The 15,069-nt window shown below is 41.9% G+C and overlaps 1 protein-coding gene across 14 annotated transcripts in view; it reads left to right on the top strand.

The window, feature by feature from the left end:
* Positions 1–15,069, top strand: part of RC3H1 (ring finger and CCCH-type domains 1) — a 101,172-nt gene that overhangs the window by 77,924 nt on the left and 8,179 nt on the right. For 4 of the 14 annotated variants that reach the window (XM_037906467.2, XM_037906472.2, XM_037906464.2 and 1 more), the window contains 8 exons: positions 1,082–1,467; positions 2,855–3,019; positions 4,919–5,095; positions 8,191–8,404; positions 9,860–9,950; positions 10,081–10,216; positions 12,302–12,466; positions 13,117–13,232. In XM_037906467.2, the coding sequence (XP_037762395.1) occupies positions 1,082–1,467; positions 2,855–3,019; positions 4,919–5,095; positions 8,191–8,404; positions 9,860–9,950; positions 10,081–10,216; positions 12,302–12,466; positions 13,117–13,232 (1,450 nt within the window). The remainder of the gene's footprint in view (positions 1–1,081; positions 1,468–2,854; positions 3,020–4,918; positions 5,096–8,190; positions 8,405–9,859; positions 9,951–10,080; positions 10,217–12,301; positions 12,467–13,116; positions 13,233–15,069) is intronic. The other 10 variants (XM_043521562.1, XM_027823649.3, XM_007061171.4 and 7 more) reach the window with 7 other exon arrangements.

Here is a 15,069-nt window from a genome sequence, read left to right as displayed (position 1 = left end):
GGTTTTAGAAAGGAAAGAGAAGGAAGAATAAAAGCAAGATACCCAAACCAACAAATTAAAATGTATAATATTTTACTTATGTGCAAGTGGGAAACCTGAGCAATCCACAAAATTTGATCATGACCCCTTTGTTTACATATAGGACACTGCTCTGTAAAGTCCAGGGTTTTTTTCCCCCATGCCAGTTCCAGTGCTAAGAGGCTCCACCCTCCATTTTAGCCCCAGATATTCCAACCTTTCCAGCATTGTCAGTTAACAGAAAAAGGGGGAATTAACCCACACAATTATCCCATGATTGTGGAAAGGCTCTCTCCTGCTGGGATGCTCTTGTTGAGTAATGGACCCTCAACTGAGTTCAAAGACACATACAGCAGGATAATCCCCACAAAAGGGCAGTCTGTCTCAGGCCCGCCCTCCCTTCCTTCCTTCCTTCCTTCAGGGCGAGGCTACTGAGCAGCAGCCGTCTGAGGAGCTCCTGCCTTCAGTCAGCCCTTTCTCCAGCGGCTGGGGACTGGAGGTCTGTTCTCCCCGGTCAGCCACCAACTGTGCTGCATTTCCCCATTTTTAAGCTCTTCCTGCTAGGGCTTCTTGAAAAACGTTGCTCAGGCTACTTGTGCCCAGAACAGTGCTAGTCACTGACTGGCAAGATCACTCATGTGAACTTGGAGGGACACTTGATAAGTTCCTTCTGAAAAGTTGTGGGAATTATAGTCTTTGGGCCCAGTTGTGGTCTAGGCTCAAGAGAGCAGGGTGCACCTTCTCACCTGTGCTGGGCTCAATCTCCAGCTGCTGTGGCTTGTCTCCAGCCATACTGGCTGGTTTGGTTAATTTAAACTTTGCTCTCTGGGCTCTAGATCAACCTTTACATTCTCAAATGTCTTGTGGCTGATTTAGAATAGATTTTCATAAAGGAAAAAGTCCTTATTTATAGCACTAAGATGACAGGTGTGATCAAGAAATGACTTGCGGATGCCAATTTTCAACACTGTTGTAGACTGGAATTTCTAAGAATAAATTGTGGTGAACAATTGATATGTCCAATCATGTACTGACTTTTTGTATTCTTGTTACATAAATTCAGGTGTGTACTATCCTACTCAGTCCTCACAGTGCATGTCTCGTTTTGTCCGACCTCCATCATCTGCTCCTGAACCTGGTGGTCCTTACCTAGACCATTACCCACCCTACGTTCAGGATCGTATGGTGAATTCGCAGTATGGCACACAGCCGCAGCAGTATCCTCCCATGGGACAGCCTATGTACCAACACTATGAGAGCCGTCGTGTGTACCCCTCTGCCCAGCCATACCAGCGGGAAGAGATTGTCCGAGGAAGCCCCGTGCCCATTGATGTTCCACATGGAGCTGCACCTCCCTACGTACCTGAATCCAGAGACAGATACCAGCAAGTGGAGGGTTATTATCCAGTGGGTCCACATCTCAATCAGATCAGATCTTCATACCACAGAGTACGGTTTTCTATATACTTTCTTAGTTTGGTCAGAGAAAGAACGTCAAGGGAACATTAACTTTGGGGAACTGGGCACTTTCTGAAGGAGGGGAGGTGAAGCACTTTTTAGGAGAATTAAATGCCAAACTCAGGATTTAGTTAGTGACTCAGGAGTCTGCTATTCCCCCCACACACTTTGTGCCAAATTTTAAAATTTGGCACGATGGCAACTGATGAAAACTGAGCATTGGTGGTGGTCACTCCTGAAAGAATGTAGTGCCTTATAAATCATTTCAAGTAGAGAAATGTCATATCTTCATATGAAACCCTCAATGACCCTGACTTTTATGGCAAAATAAAATTTGAAAATAGTGTCTTAAATCTTTTCATTTCCAGTGTAGTGGCATAATTGTGACATGACTGGAAAATGACCTCCTCTCTTTATACACAGTGCAGGTACAGCATGGGCACATGGTAATGTGAGAGATTCCATGCACTGACCACTCTTGACCTGGAGAGACTACCTCCGGAATGGGCCAGGAATTCCACTTTCATGACCATTCTATATTTAGCCCTTTGACTGGGATTGCCAACTGGACTATCCATGTGTTATGGTTTTGTGTGGACATCAGTCCAGTGGAAACTAGAAAGAGACAGAACTTGCTGCCCATAAGCCACTTGATGAAAATAGTCACTCATGACATAGCTAGATTCAAATGAATGATGTGGAGATTGAGGGCTCTGTATCCCATTATCTGGTCCATGAATGAACTTAAACTTTTCAGTTTACCCAGTGTGTAGCTTCATCAAGTCGGATATCTGATAAATCTGTTCAAATGGTATAATTCTGTTATAAAATATATAATATCCCCAGATATCCTAAGTAACTGAGGTAAGATTATAACCTGCAGAGTTGTCCAGCTACTGTACCCCAGGATGAATGACAGCTTTGGATTTCTCCACCTTGGAGTGCACAGCCACTTGAAAGCTCACTGCTGCACACCACCCACAAAGGAGTGGTTTGCAAGACAAGTATTTGGTCCTTTTGTGGGTTGAGGATCAAAAAAGCTAGGACCCCATTCACTAATGGGGGTCTAATCAGTTTTGGCAGCTTGTGTATGTTCCTTATTTCTAGGGAAGCTTGCACTATCACCCATGTGAACTCTTTCTGTGAATAAGATGCTGCAGTCTCCAGGACAACTTTAATGAGCACTAAATTGAGGCAAAAGTTTAGAGAAGGATCTTGCAAATAGAATTGTTGGGTTTTTTCCTTCTTACAATGTGAACTGTGTTCTGGTGTTAGATTTTTTTTTTTTCCCCCACCACATTTTTCCTCTTGTAGGGTGATGTTGCTCTACTTTGTGTTACATAAGTTACTCAACAAGTTGTTTATATTAAAACTTTAGGAGCCTTATAACCGACTTCCACCTCCATCTCAAACCCATCCCAGCCTGGATGAGCTTCATCGCCGAAGGAAGGAAATCATGGCCCAGTTAGAAGAGAGGAAGGTGATCTCCCCACCTCCCTTTGCACCGTCACCAACTTTGACTCACCCCTTCCACCCAGAGGAGGTAAGCATATTTTTAACCAAGCTTTTGGGTTGCTGATATGGTCCTAAATTAGTTTAGGGGTGTGACAGGGTGCCACCTGGAACTGGGGTACCACTGAGCCCACCTGACTCACCACCGTAGGCTCTCTTTACACTGTACTGCTGCGACAGGCCCTCAAGCCCCCTCTAATACACATACAGGTAGGGTCACACGCAGCTGCAGCTACACACATGCTGAGATCAGATCAGCTAAGGCTCCTCCTAGTTCCTAAGGCACACACCTCCGCCCCTTTGGAATGTAAACCCAAAATTATACCATCTTGCGCTGCACAGGGACCTATACAGCGTAAGCTCATGAAATTTGCTCCCTCAATGTTGAGGAAGATATGCAACAGCTTTCTGCTCGCACTTACGATTTCCACGTACTGGTTTTAGACAAAACAAAAGTTTATTAACTAAAAAAAGATAGATTTTAAGTGTTTTATAAGGCATAGCAAACAGATCAAAGCAGATTGTGTTTTTGTTTATTTGCTAGGTAATCTAAGCTTAATATATTAAAGAGATTGGATATGAGCAACAAATTGTCACCCTAATTGTTATTTTAGGCAGTTTGCGGAGATTCTTGAGGGCAAGCTGCACTTGCTTGCAGCTTAAAACCCCAGGTATTCCTTTCACAGGCTAGAAGTTCCTCTAGCCTGGGTTCAGCCCTTCTCCCCTTGTCCAGTCTTTGTTCCTCAGGTGTTTCCAGCAATCTTTTTGGGCAGAGAGGCAGTGAAGAACCATGATGATGCCTTAAATATCTTTTGCATATGGCGGGAACCCTTTGTCTCCCCTTTTGGTTCCCACGCCTGGTCAGTGGAAAAACACTGGAATTCCAAGATGGAGTCCAGTACCAGGTGACCTGGTCTCATGCCCCTGTAGGGATACAGCAGCTGTGACTTGAAGGCTGTGTGTAGCATCCTCAGGAAGGCTCCCGGTGGGAGATTAGCCTCTTCTGAAACCTATTGTTCTCCCTAAGGGCCCTTCCCAGCCAGCCATCTAGACTGAGTGCATTCTGCCTACTGAGTGTTCCCCAGGTGTACACACACTTGTAATAGATGCATAGACAATATTCCTAACTTCAGATACCAATATGGTACATGCATACAAGTAGGATAATCATATTCAGTAAATCATAACCGTTTCAGTGATCTCATATGACCCATCTTGCATAAAATACATCAGATATTCCATAATCATATCTTAATAATATTACTATGAAGAATATGGGGCGTAATGCCACAAGGGATATGTAGTGTTAAGAAGTGAGTTTCTTTCACTGATCCTGACCTTCTGAAAGGCTGAGATGAGCCTATAGGATAAGAAAGGGTAGACTAATAATTTAGCACAGTATTGAACAATAATAAATCTCCTAGGATCTTATATTAAATATTTTAGGGAGAATTTTGTGCTCCAGTTATGGAGGTCCATATGGTGACATCTGAGGAAGACTGTTCTTGGTTCTCCATTAGACCTCTGATCTATCCTATCAGTGGTCCTTAGTTACCTATTTATGCAGCCATGAGAGCAACCTTTCCGCTTTAATGTGTGGAGGCACTATTAGATTGTTTTGAATGTCTCTGTTAATGACCGGAATACCATTGCTAGACTTGGCTTTATTTACACCTGATATGGATAGAATTAAGTAATAAGGCAAGTCTTCAACCAGACCAAGGTCAAAATGTCACACCTTGCTGTGCACTGAACATTTAATACTGGGAGCCCAGCCAGGTGATTTGAATTTCACAAATAATATGAAATATAAGTTTGCAACTTCCTATATATAGTACATCCGGTTGAAGTCCTGCCAGTATCTTGCTTGAAGTGAACTGTCACAGGAGTTAACAATGTCTGTGATACGCCTCCTGCCTTTTACTTACAGAACCAGGTTTTTGTTTTTGTACAGTACTTGGATGAAGACCTGAAGGTAGCTGGGAAATACAAAGGAAATGATTATAGCCAGTACTCTCCTTGGTCGTGTGACACCATTGGCTCCTACATTGGAACCAAAGATGCAAAACCCAAAGATGTTGTGGCAGCAGGGAGTGTAGAGATGGCGGTAAGTTGGGATGCAAGAATGCAAAAAAAGTTAAATTGCGAGGGACCTCCTTTATTTATTAGTTAGACTGACTGCAACATGTGCCTTTTTTTCAGACCAAATGTATCTGACAGTCAAGGGGATAGTTTTACAGTTGCAACAAAATGCTCTGTTTTCAAAATGAGAAATCCAAAAGCCACAATATCATTTCTATTTATCTGTTTGTTCTCTCAGTTCTGGGTATAAATATAAACTAATAGCTCCTACCCGACTTGAAGCCACTTAGTGAGAGAGATACTAGGATGTTATGTCATCAGTTTCTCAACACTAATTTGGAGTCCAAAAATATTTGTAATGAGTCCTAATTAGTTGGAGCGGCTCACCTTTTGTTTCCTTCACTGAGATGGAAGAAGACCTGGGATTTTAAAAATATTTTGGGTGCTTTTATGGTCATGGTTCAAGTTAACACTGTTTAGTTAGTTTTTTGTTTTTGTGGGGCTGGCTCAGTGACCATCTTTTTTGGGATCCATGACCAAGAGGATTCACCAAATATTTCTCAGAAGTGCTGCAAATGTAACATGATACTGCAGTCTGGTATTGTCCTGAGTGCCTTTCAGCATTTTTCTGATTCCTCTCTCTCTTACACACACAATCCAAAGCTATTATTGCCTGGAATTGCTCTGCTTTAAAGAATATGGGAATTCTTAATTTAATTAGAAGCACAGTAGTGGTGCAGTGGAACAGGGGTTAACTGACCCAAACAGGCATGCCTTAGTGGTGCTGTATTTCTGCAGGACAGATTTTGCCAGGAAGATGCCTACTGGGGTATCACATTTATTGGGAGCCAGTGATTGCAAGGGAAGAATAAGGCATGGATCTTGCATTAACATCACATTTCCACATGACCCCTAGTTAGAAAAACATTCAAAAAGTGCTGAAATTTGTCCTTAGTAAACTTGAAGCAGTCACACACAACCTTAACATTTTTGCTTTTTTGAAAAATGTATGTGTAACTCATCTTCATTGTGACTGTAAATGAAGCAGAAGCCAGTTCTCTTTTTTTGAGAGGGGGTCAGGGAGGAGGAATGTTCTTTATGAAGAATTCCCCTGTTTCCTCCCCTTCATTGTATTCCCCACCTAATTTCTTCACTGTCCTACGTCATGGTGACCTGTCTTAGGACAAAGACAACTGGATGAGACTACTTTTCAGAACTCCTCATTCTGTGATATGCTGCTACCAATGTGAACGAGTTCTCATCTGTCATCTGGCTACCTCCTGTCTGACTGACAGGATTTTCTGCCCAGCTCCTCCTCCTCTTCCTCTGCATGCAGGGAAGTTTCCCCAGATCTTCTGCCTTACTGGAAGCAGCTGCACCTGGTGCTTCACAGCTGAGTTGCCCTCCATCTTTCTGACCTCAGTGGAGCTATGTGGATAAGGGGAAGGCAAAATTGGTTTACTCCCAGAAAAAGAAGGGCAAGAAGCATCTTTGGGCAGCTGGTCCATTTTGTTTGTCCTGCACATTCTCACCATGCAGAATTGCCACAGCTAGGTCTGGGAAGTGGCAGGAGGTATTCTAAATGAAGCATTTGCTTTCTACTTCAACAGCCCTCTATGGACTTGGGAGCTGTCCTGCAGTTCCTCCTAAGTTTCTCCCCTGCTTCCCTCCATCACCCAGAAAGACCAGGTCACAGATGGGGGCTGACAAGATATCCACCACCTTCAGTGTGTCATCCAGTTTCATGGGTGGGAGGAGGGGAATTACTTTTCATCACCACAAAGGAAATTCCTCCACCTGAGCCATATACTGAATAAATAAATAGGGCCTTTGCTGCCTCACTGCTTTCACCCTTCCACTGAAAAAGCTTGGCAAGAAACTCACCATTGGGTTCAGGTGACCTCCTGAGCCCCCTTTTCTGTTGTCCATTGAAAAGACTTCTTTCCTAGGGGCAGGAAAAGCCTCATCTTCTCTTCTCTCATAGTCTCTCAAAGAGAGTGAGCTAGAATCAGATCTGAACCATCTTGCTGTAGTGGATCCTTTCTCCTTCCTGGAAAACCATAGTAGGGTCATGCCAGAGGAGTGGGGTTACTTGGTCACTCACGTAATGAAACCTTTATCTCTTTAGAACAGAAATCCTACAGGGATGAGGAGGGGCTCACATTTCCTCCCCCCCCCCCCCCCCCCCCCCCAAGGGCAGCCTTGACTTCCAGGACTTGTAGCTACTCCACCCAAAGGTGAACTTATGATTTCTGATTCCGAGTCCTGAGACCTTCCTGAGGACACACTGTGTCGTGTTTTGGCACCTGGATAGAAAGGTGAAAAGGGCTGTTTTAGAGTGGGTGCTACTCAAATTACAACTGGAGTCTGTGCCTCATAAACCTCAAGGGAAGCCATCCAGTGGCTCCCAAAGATACCAGGGGACAAAGCAGTTGGCTCCAAACATCCCTCCTTGATAGGCAGGACATCTCTAAGTAACTTTTTAATTCTCTGAATGGCATGATTAAAGATTCTGTGCATTTAGGGGAGAGCATCCTGGCTGCTCCCTCCTTGGATTGGTTCTGAAGGCAGCTTACCTTTGTTTCCTTGCCACCACTTCAATGGAATTTGGAGAGGCCATTAATTGATGGGGGCTTCAGCTGCCAAGTTCCAGAAGGGCTGACTTTGAGATTTGGAAGGAGGGCCACTCACTCCAGTAGGCTGTGCCTTCTCTCCTCCTCACTCTTGTCCCCCACGATTCTCCCTTTTTGTCATAGTAGTCATCCTCCATCTTAGTTTCTTTGTAGATCTTCCTTATCTAGGTGTGGTCGTTGCTTGTCAGAGCCATTGATTCATGGAGGTGGCAGACACACAGGTTCAGTCAATTCAGGTGATAGTACAACTCCAACTGTGGAAGTTCTGAACTGGAAAAACAGGAAGCCTGTCTGGATGCTGAGAGGAAGAGGAAGGATCCAGTGCAAAAATCCCATAATGGATAAGCTACCACCTGACAGACACCCTGAGCAAGACTTGTTCATACTAATGTTGGCACATTCTGGAAGACAAGCAGCAAGGAAAGAGACACTTCATATATTCTGTTACTGCTGTGATCAACTTTATTTTTCTTTACCTCTTCTCCAGAACATAGACAGTAAAGGCATACGTGACCAGCGGTTGGACCTACAGAGAAGGGCAGCAGAAGCTGGGGATGATGACCTCATCCCATTTGGAGACCGGCCAACTGTATCAAGGTTTGGGGCCATCTCGCGTACTTCCAAAACAATGTACCAGAGTTCTGGCCCCATGCAGGCCATGGCGGTACAGGGAGCTTCCACCAAATCTATCAACATTTCAGGTATAACTGATACACATGGTTATTTTTCTTTTAGCATAGTTTTGTTTTTAGTGTGGTAGTATAGTGCAGGTAAAAAATGTCTTAGGAAATGTTTTGTCAGAATCTTAAATGGTACCTGATGCCACCAGGTTCTGATTAATAAATTATAGATATCAAAGATGGAAAAGACCTGTTGTCTTCCTGTCAGTGCAGGGTTGTTCTGTAAAGTTCATGTTTTAGTGTTTTACCTGGTATTAAGTCCCATGCAACGGGGCTCCCACCACTTCCGTTGAGAGAAACTGCCAAAGCCAAATAGATCTCACTGTCAGGAAACTCCTTCCTGGTATTCTTCCTTAAATCTACCCTTTCTCAGTTTCATCTCATGTACACCAATAAATTCTTCTTCCTCTTTGGTGTTTACACCCTTCAGATATTTATAGATTAGCTTTTTGTGTGGTGTGTGTTGGGAAGCAGTTTATAAACTCCCCTTTCCCCTTTAGGGCTTGCCTACACTTAGAAGTTATTTTGGATTAAAGTAGGATGTGAATTTAAAATGCAATAGCTATTCGGGAGTAGTTCCTCTTGTGGACAATTTCAGATTTTATTTTGAGACTTCCTTTCCTAAGAAGTTGGAAGTGTAACACAACTGAAAGTATTGCACTTATAGTTAGGTTATAAATAATTATCATTGCAAGCTTAACGAAAGCTTTATTTTGTGTAATGCTCAGCAAAGCCAGTGACACAGAACAATGTTCCATTTCTTCTTGTATCCACACCATTGATTTGATAAAATTTTCACTATAGGATATTGTTTATTTTAGATATAGTAAACAAAACAACTGGAGAATTGGCCTAATTACAGTTTTACAATTCCCTAAATCTGTCTTCCTGGATTGTGAAGAAATTAATTGTTGAAAACTAAAAACCTTGTTTATAGCAGATTTGCATATCATATTTCTAGAGTTGCAGATCTTTAAATACCTAGAGTTCTCTAAGAGCTCATTTTTTAAACTGGGGTTGATTACTGGATTTGTCAATGAATCAGCTGATGTCTTCAGGGGCTAATATAATACGGGTAATAAATAGTAAATTAATACTGAGTGAGATTTACCCTCCTTGGGGACTTGAAAGTCTGGAATCTTTCACAGAATATTGAGTGGAAGATGGAAATGCTAGTTGGCCTTGTGTTTCAGTGAGGAAGCCGCCTCCACCTGTTTTTCCTACAAGGGTTACTGTACTTACAGGGAGCTGGGGAATGATGATTTTTTTACCATCTGAAAGTATGAGAGAGTTCAGGCATAGCATTCCTATGGAAAAAGCATTTTGGTGGTTAAACTAATCTTCCTTCCTAGCTATTATGGATATTCTCTTCAACCTATATACTAGTCTATTGGATTATATATGGAATAGTTCTGTAACTCAAAGCATTGTAACCTAGCATGTGTTATCTGGGTAACTCCTTTTGTTCTTTTGCAGATTACAGTCCGTATGGAACTCATGGTGGCTGGGGAGCTTCTCCATATTCACCCCACCAAAACATACCTTCTCAGGGACGCTTCAGTGACAGGTGGGAATGTCTGTATTTCTCATGCACATGCTCATTCTTCTTGTTTGTACTTTTTCTGTTTATAGTAGTTTCTTCTTTACCAAACTTAGTAAAGCTATTTTCTTTCCAACCCCTTTCTTGCCCCTCAAAGGGAGAGATTGTCCATGTCAGATGTGGCCAGTCACGGGAAACCCTTACCCTCAGCTGAGAGGGAGCAGCAACTCAGGCTGGAACTGCAGCAACTAAACCATCAGATCAGCCAGCAGACACAGTTACGAGGACTGGAGGTTGGTACCTGTGCCTTGGAAGGGGCATGAGAGAGCCAGGAGAGAGATGGAGTTGGCAGATTTGCTTATTATAAGCCAGAGATTCTTCTATCATATTGAACATAGTACAAAACTTTAAATCCATGATACCTGACATCAGGACTTGCCGGCACTTCAGACAAAGGAAAAACCCTTGACTATTTAGCAGCAGGAACTGAGGACTTGCTCGCTCTTAAATTTATTGATTTGATTTGATTTATAGCCTAAAGAGAGCATACCGTGTGTGTGTGTGTTCATGTCTGCTTGCTTTTTCTCTCTCCTGGTCTTTTCTGGGCCCATTAATCTGTAAGCAAATAAAGCTCTTGGCTTTTCAGATTTTGAGTTAATCAGACTCTACCTGTAGAAAGTTAAACCATTTTGTATCATGTTTGGCTTTGTGCTGTAGCCCTTTTCTTCCTAAACAGCACAAGCCACAAAACTGAACAAAATAGATGTTAAAGTTTTTTAACTTTAAGAATAAAAGCTCAACTTTGAAGTCTGTTTAAAATGAGTGTAATTTCTGCACAGAGGGATGGTATGGGAAGTTTATGTTTATAAAAGGAACAATGAGCAGTATGTATAGCTTTACTTCATTTTATGGGACCTTGTGGTAGGAGGGAGTTGTAAAATAAAATTAAGCAATTCTTGCTGTCGGAAAGCTTAGTTACTTAGTTATAGACCTTTTCTGGAAGGAAAAGCCTTATCTTCCTACAGAAAGCAATAGAGAACTACTCTAAGGCACCACCCCTCTAGTCAGATTGAGGTTTCTCTCTGTAAGGATCATTGTTCGGTAAGAAGTCTTTGTTCTAGTAAGAGCTTGGTTCCTAAAGCAGGAGTTCTCATTGTGCATTTATTAGGTGTTCATGGCACTCACAATGTCTCGGAGTGGCAATGACAATTTCAAGAAGCACACATTTCCCAGTTACTTGAAAAGTGACGTGTTTGTGTTCTTGGGCTCTTATTCAGGAACAAGAGGGAAATTGTATTTAAATTGTGCATGCTTGCTTTTGCTGATGCCTTAATGGAGGAGTATTGAAAGTTTCAAAACCTTTACCTGGCCGCCTTCCCCCACATACCACGATGACTGATCTTGATTGTCTTACATCCTAAATGGTTAAATGTTGAACATTAACTATAAGTTTAAAACCTTGAGAGCAAAGCTGCTGTTCAGGTCACAGGAGCTTTAGCTGTCATGTTTGTTTCTAGACACAACTAGCTATTTATAATCCAGGAGGCATTTCCCAGTTAAGTATTAGAGGGGTAGGTCAAAGCTTTGGGTATAAACCAACCTTGGCCATATACATTTTACTGTAATGGATAAGTGTCTATGCTAACTGTAGACCAGTAATCTGTGATTACTATAAGGAAGGATGGCCTTGCAGTTAAAGTACAGAACTGGGACTCAGTCTTGTGCTCTGCTTTTTGGGTTTCCCATTTAATCCCTGTCTGACCTTGAACAAGTCACTTGATCTCTCTGTGCTTCATCTTTCCTCCACACTTCCTCACATGGGTTGGGGAAGAACCATTCATTGCCTGTACTTACATAGCACCTCCCATCTCAGGATCTTCAAACAATTTTATAAAAGTAGCAATATTGTAACTACATTTAGTTATATTGTAGGGATTTGGTGATCTCTATTGTAGCAAACCCCTTTTGCTTCTTATTCCAAGGACATGGGTTTGCTTAGCCTTCAGGAATTTTTGTTAAGCAAAAAGAACATTTATGCATGGGAATGTATTGTGGCTTCATTTGCAAATGAAAAATAAAAATCAGGGCACAACAACCCTTACTAGGATTAATGGTTTGTCACAATATTAAAATAAGTGCATGTTAAATACTGACATCTTTTTTAAAAAATGCAAAAAAAGACCTTTAACTGGATGTAACTGAGACAACTTGAAATATTGTTGGAAGTGCTTTCAAAGTCATGACATTATAACCCATGTAAGGGCGGGAAGGCTTTGGGTTTTGCAACTAGGCAACACTCCTGAATTACAGCCTGGTCCAAAGCTGCGCATGGTTTGTTGTGTGCTCAGTTGTGTATGTGCTTGGCTTTATGCATTTAGGCTGTTAATAACAGGCTGCTGTTACAGAGGGAGGCGACCACCCTGGCAGGCCAGCCACAGCCACCACCTCATAAATGGCCTGCAATGATCTCAAGTGAACAGCTGAGTATGGAACTGCACCAGGTGGAGAGGGAAATCGGAAAGAGAACCCGTGAGCTGAGCATGGTGAGTGCTGGGTGTGAGATGTGGCAAGATGCAATGTAGAGCTGCTTGGTTGGCTGCAGCACTTTAACACTTGCCAGTAAGCCTCTCTGCTGGGTGACTGCTACCAGTGTTAGTCATTTCCCTGTCACCATTTTATTAGTTAAAACCTCTAGGTTAGTAGTTTTGCATGTCCAGGATTTGAATTCTAATGTGCTTAAAGTATTCAACTTCATTTTTGTAGCCTTTTGAAAACAAAAGTAGGACTGATTTTTTTTTTTTTATAATTGGGCAGCTAACTGCAAACTCTTAATATCAAATTGCTGTCCAGGTCTTCCTTTGATTATAAATGTAGCCTTTCAGCTGACTACAACACGTACTGTGTTGTAACATGCATAAGAATTTTGCAGCTCCATCCAGGAGAGGGCCAGTGTTCAGTACTTAGCCTGTGGTGTTCAAGTCCTTGGTCTTTGCTTCGCAGTGTACAAATCATTCCTATCTTTTGGGCAATTCTGTATCCTACAAGGATGGACAGATCCTTCTGAATCTGTGGTTTCTTGGCTTTTGTTCGGTGCTTTGTGCAAGATTTACAGGCATTCTCTTCTGTTCCCATGGAATGAAGCCACAGAATTTGTACAGTGTGAAACAATATTTTCTGTCCTCCTCTTTTAAAGGAGACCCAGTCTTCACTGGACATGAAAAGCAACCTTGGCACCAATAAACAGACAGAAAATGGGCAAGTCGAACCACAAAGCAAGGTTCCAGCTGAGGACCTCACACTGACGTTCAGGTAACAGGAGTTTCCTTTGGTCCTTAGAGGATAAGTTAGTCAGGGCTGTTTCTTTGGAATACAAAGAGCATCCGATACCTGTTGCTTTTGTATCATTTTTATATTGAGTATACATTAGTGAAGAATGGAACTATTCAATTTATAGTTTTACCATGAATTTGGGGTGATTTCAGCCTCATGGAGGAGTTAAATGAAGGGGGGGGGTGTGAATTGTTAACTCGTCCCACATAAAACAAATTATTCTGGTTTTAGTAGCAGAAATATTTTCGACGCATTAGCTGTGAAATGGGGATGTTTATGAAGATACTGAAAATCAGGGCAAAATTCTGCTTTTGCACCTCCACAAAGCTTCCAATGGTGATTGATCTCTGTGAGTCTTGAACTAGGACTGCTTCTACACTATATGCTGTTGGCTGGAATGTTAGAAGTCCCCACATCAGCCGTCTCAGGAGTTTTTACAAGCAACTGTTACAACAGTAGTAAGGGCAATGTACTTGAACTAGGAAAGACTACAGTGGCTTCTCTCCACTATGAACAGAAGGGCACAAGCTTTGCAGTTGTCAGTTAGACTAGTCTGTATAATGGCCGTTAGGTAATTTAAATATTGATATTAGCTCAGTGGTTGGACATCAGTGAAGATTTTTAGCTAGCTGGTGTTTAACTTGACCACCAAGCTGTTACAGATTCCTGAATTTTTTTGCATATCAGGTAAGCAGAGGTACAGCGCTGAACCTGATGGTGCTATATTCACACTTAATTTTGTCTTTCCAGTGTAATTTAGAAGTTATTCTAATCTCTACACCTAACTGCAAAGAATAATAAATCACTAAAACTATTTCCCCATGTTTATTCCCCCCTCCCACCCCCCACTGTTCCTCAGACATTCTTGTCAACTGCTGGAAATGGCCCACCTTGATTATCACTACAAAAGGTTCTCCTCCTCTCCCCCCCCCCCCCCCCCCCGCCCCAATAGCTCACCTTAAATGATCACTCCAATTACAGGTTTCAGAGTGGCAGCCCTGTTAGTCTGTATTCGCAAAAAGAAAAGGAGTACTTGTGGCACCTTAGAGACTAACCAATTTATTTGAGCATAAGCTTTCGTGAGCTACAGCTCACTTCATCGGATGCTGTAGCTCACGAAAGCTTATGCTCAAATAAATTGGTTAGTCTCTAAGGTGCCACAAGTACTCCTTTTCTTTTTGCGAATACAGACTAACACGGCTGCTACTCTGAAACCTAAAATATTAATATTTTTTGCATCCTAACACTGACTCAAATGTCAAGACAGCAGGGTCCTAAATTGCTGATAATAGCATGACTTTGTTGGAGTCTAATGGAGGGAACATAGAGATTATTTAGCTGTCCAGAGAAATTAGAGACCTTCAGAGTAGTTGAGGTCCCATAAATTAAATTCAATGATTAATTTAAAAGTAGCCAAACCTCTTGTAATTTAGCCAGTTAAAATATAAAATGAAGATTTCTTCACAATTTTTTTTTTTAGTAGAGTCCTCACTTAATCCTTTGTCAGCCCTGCACAATCTGCCCTCTTCTACGTCATGAAACGGAAGCCACTAGAGGGAAGTATTAGTACAATGGCCATTTCCATCTGCGCTATGGAAATAATGAATCAGCGATAAATATCTCTAAAAACTGTTCTGGAAATTATTTTGGGCGGGGGGGCTACATTAAATACTCTGTTTATGCAATGTATAATTTGAGTGGTAGTTAATTTTATATGTATTTCATAAAATGGATACTATCGAGTGCTGTTATAGAAACTATACCGTTTTTTGTTTATAGTGTTTGTTTTCCACTGTCCTTAATGTATATTTTTTTT

The sequence above is a fragment of the Chelonia mydas genome, chromosome 8 (genome assembly GCF_015237465.2).
Source record: "Chelonia mydas isolate rCheMyd1 chromosome 8, rCheMyd1.pri.v2, whole genome shotgun sequence".
NCBI classification, from domain to species: Eukaryota; Metazoa; Chordata; order Testudines; family Cheloniidae; genus Chelonia; species Chelonia mydas.
The sequence above is the reverse complement of the archived record's forward strand: the minus strand, read 5'-3'. Positions and strand labels throughout refer to the sequence as shown.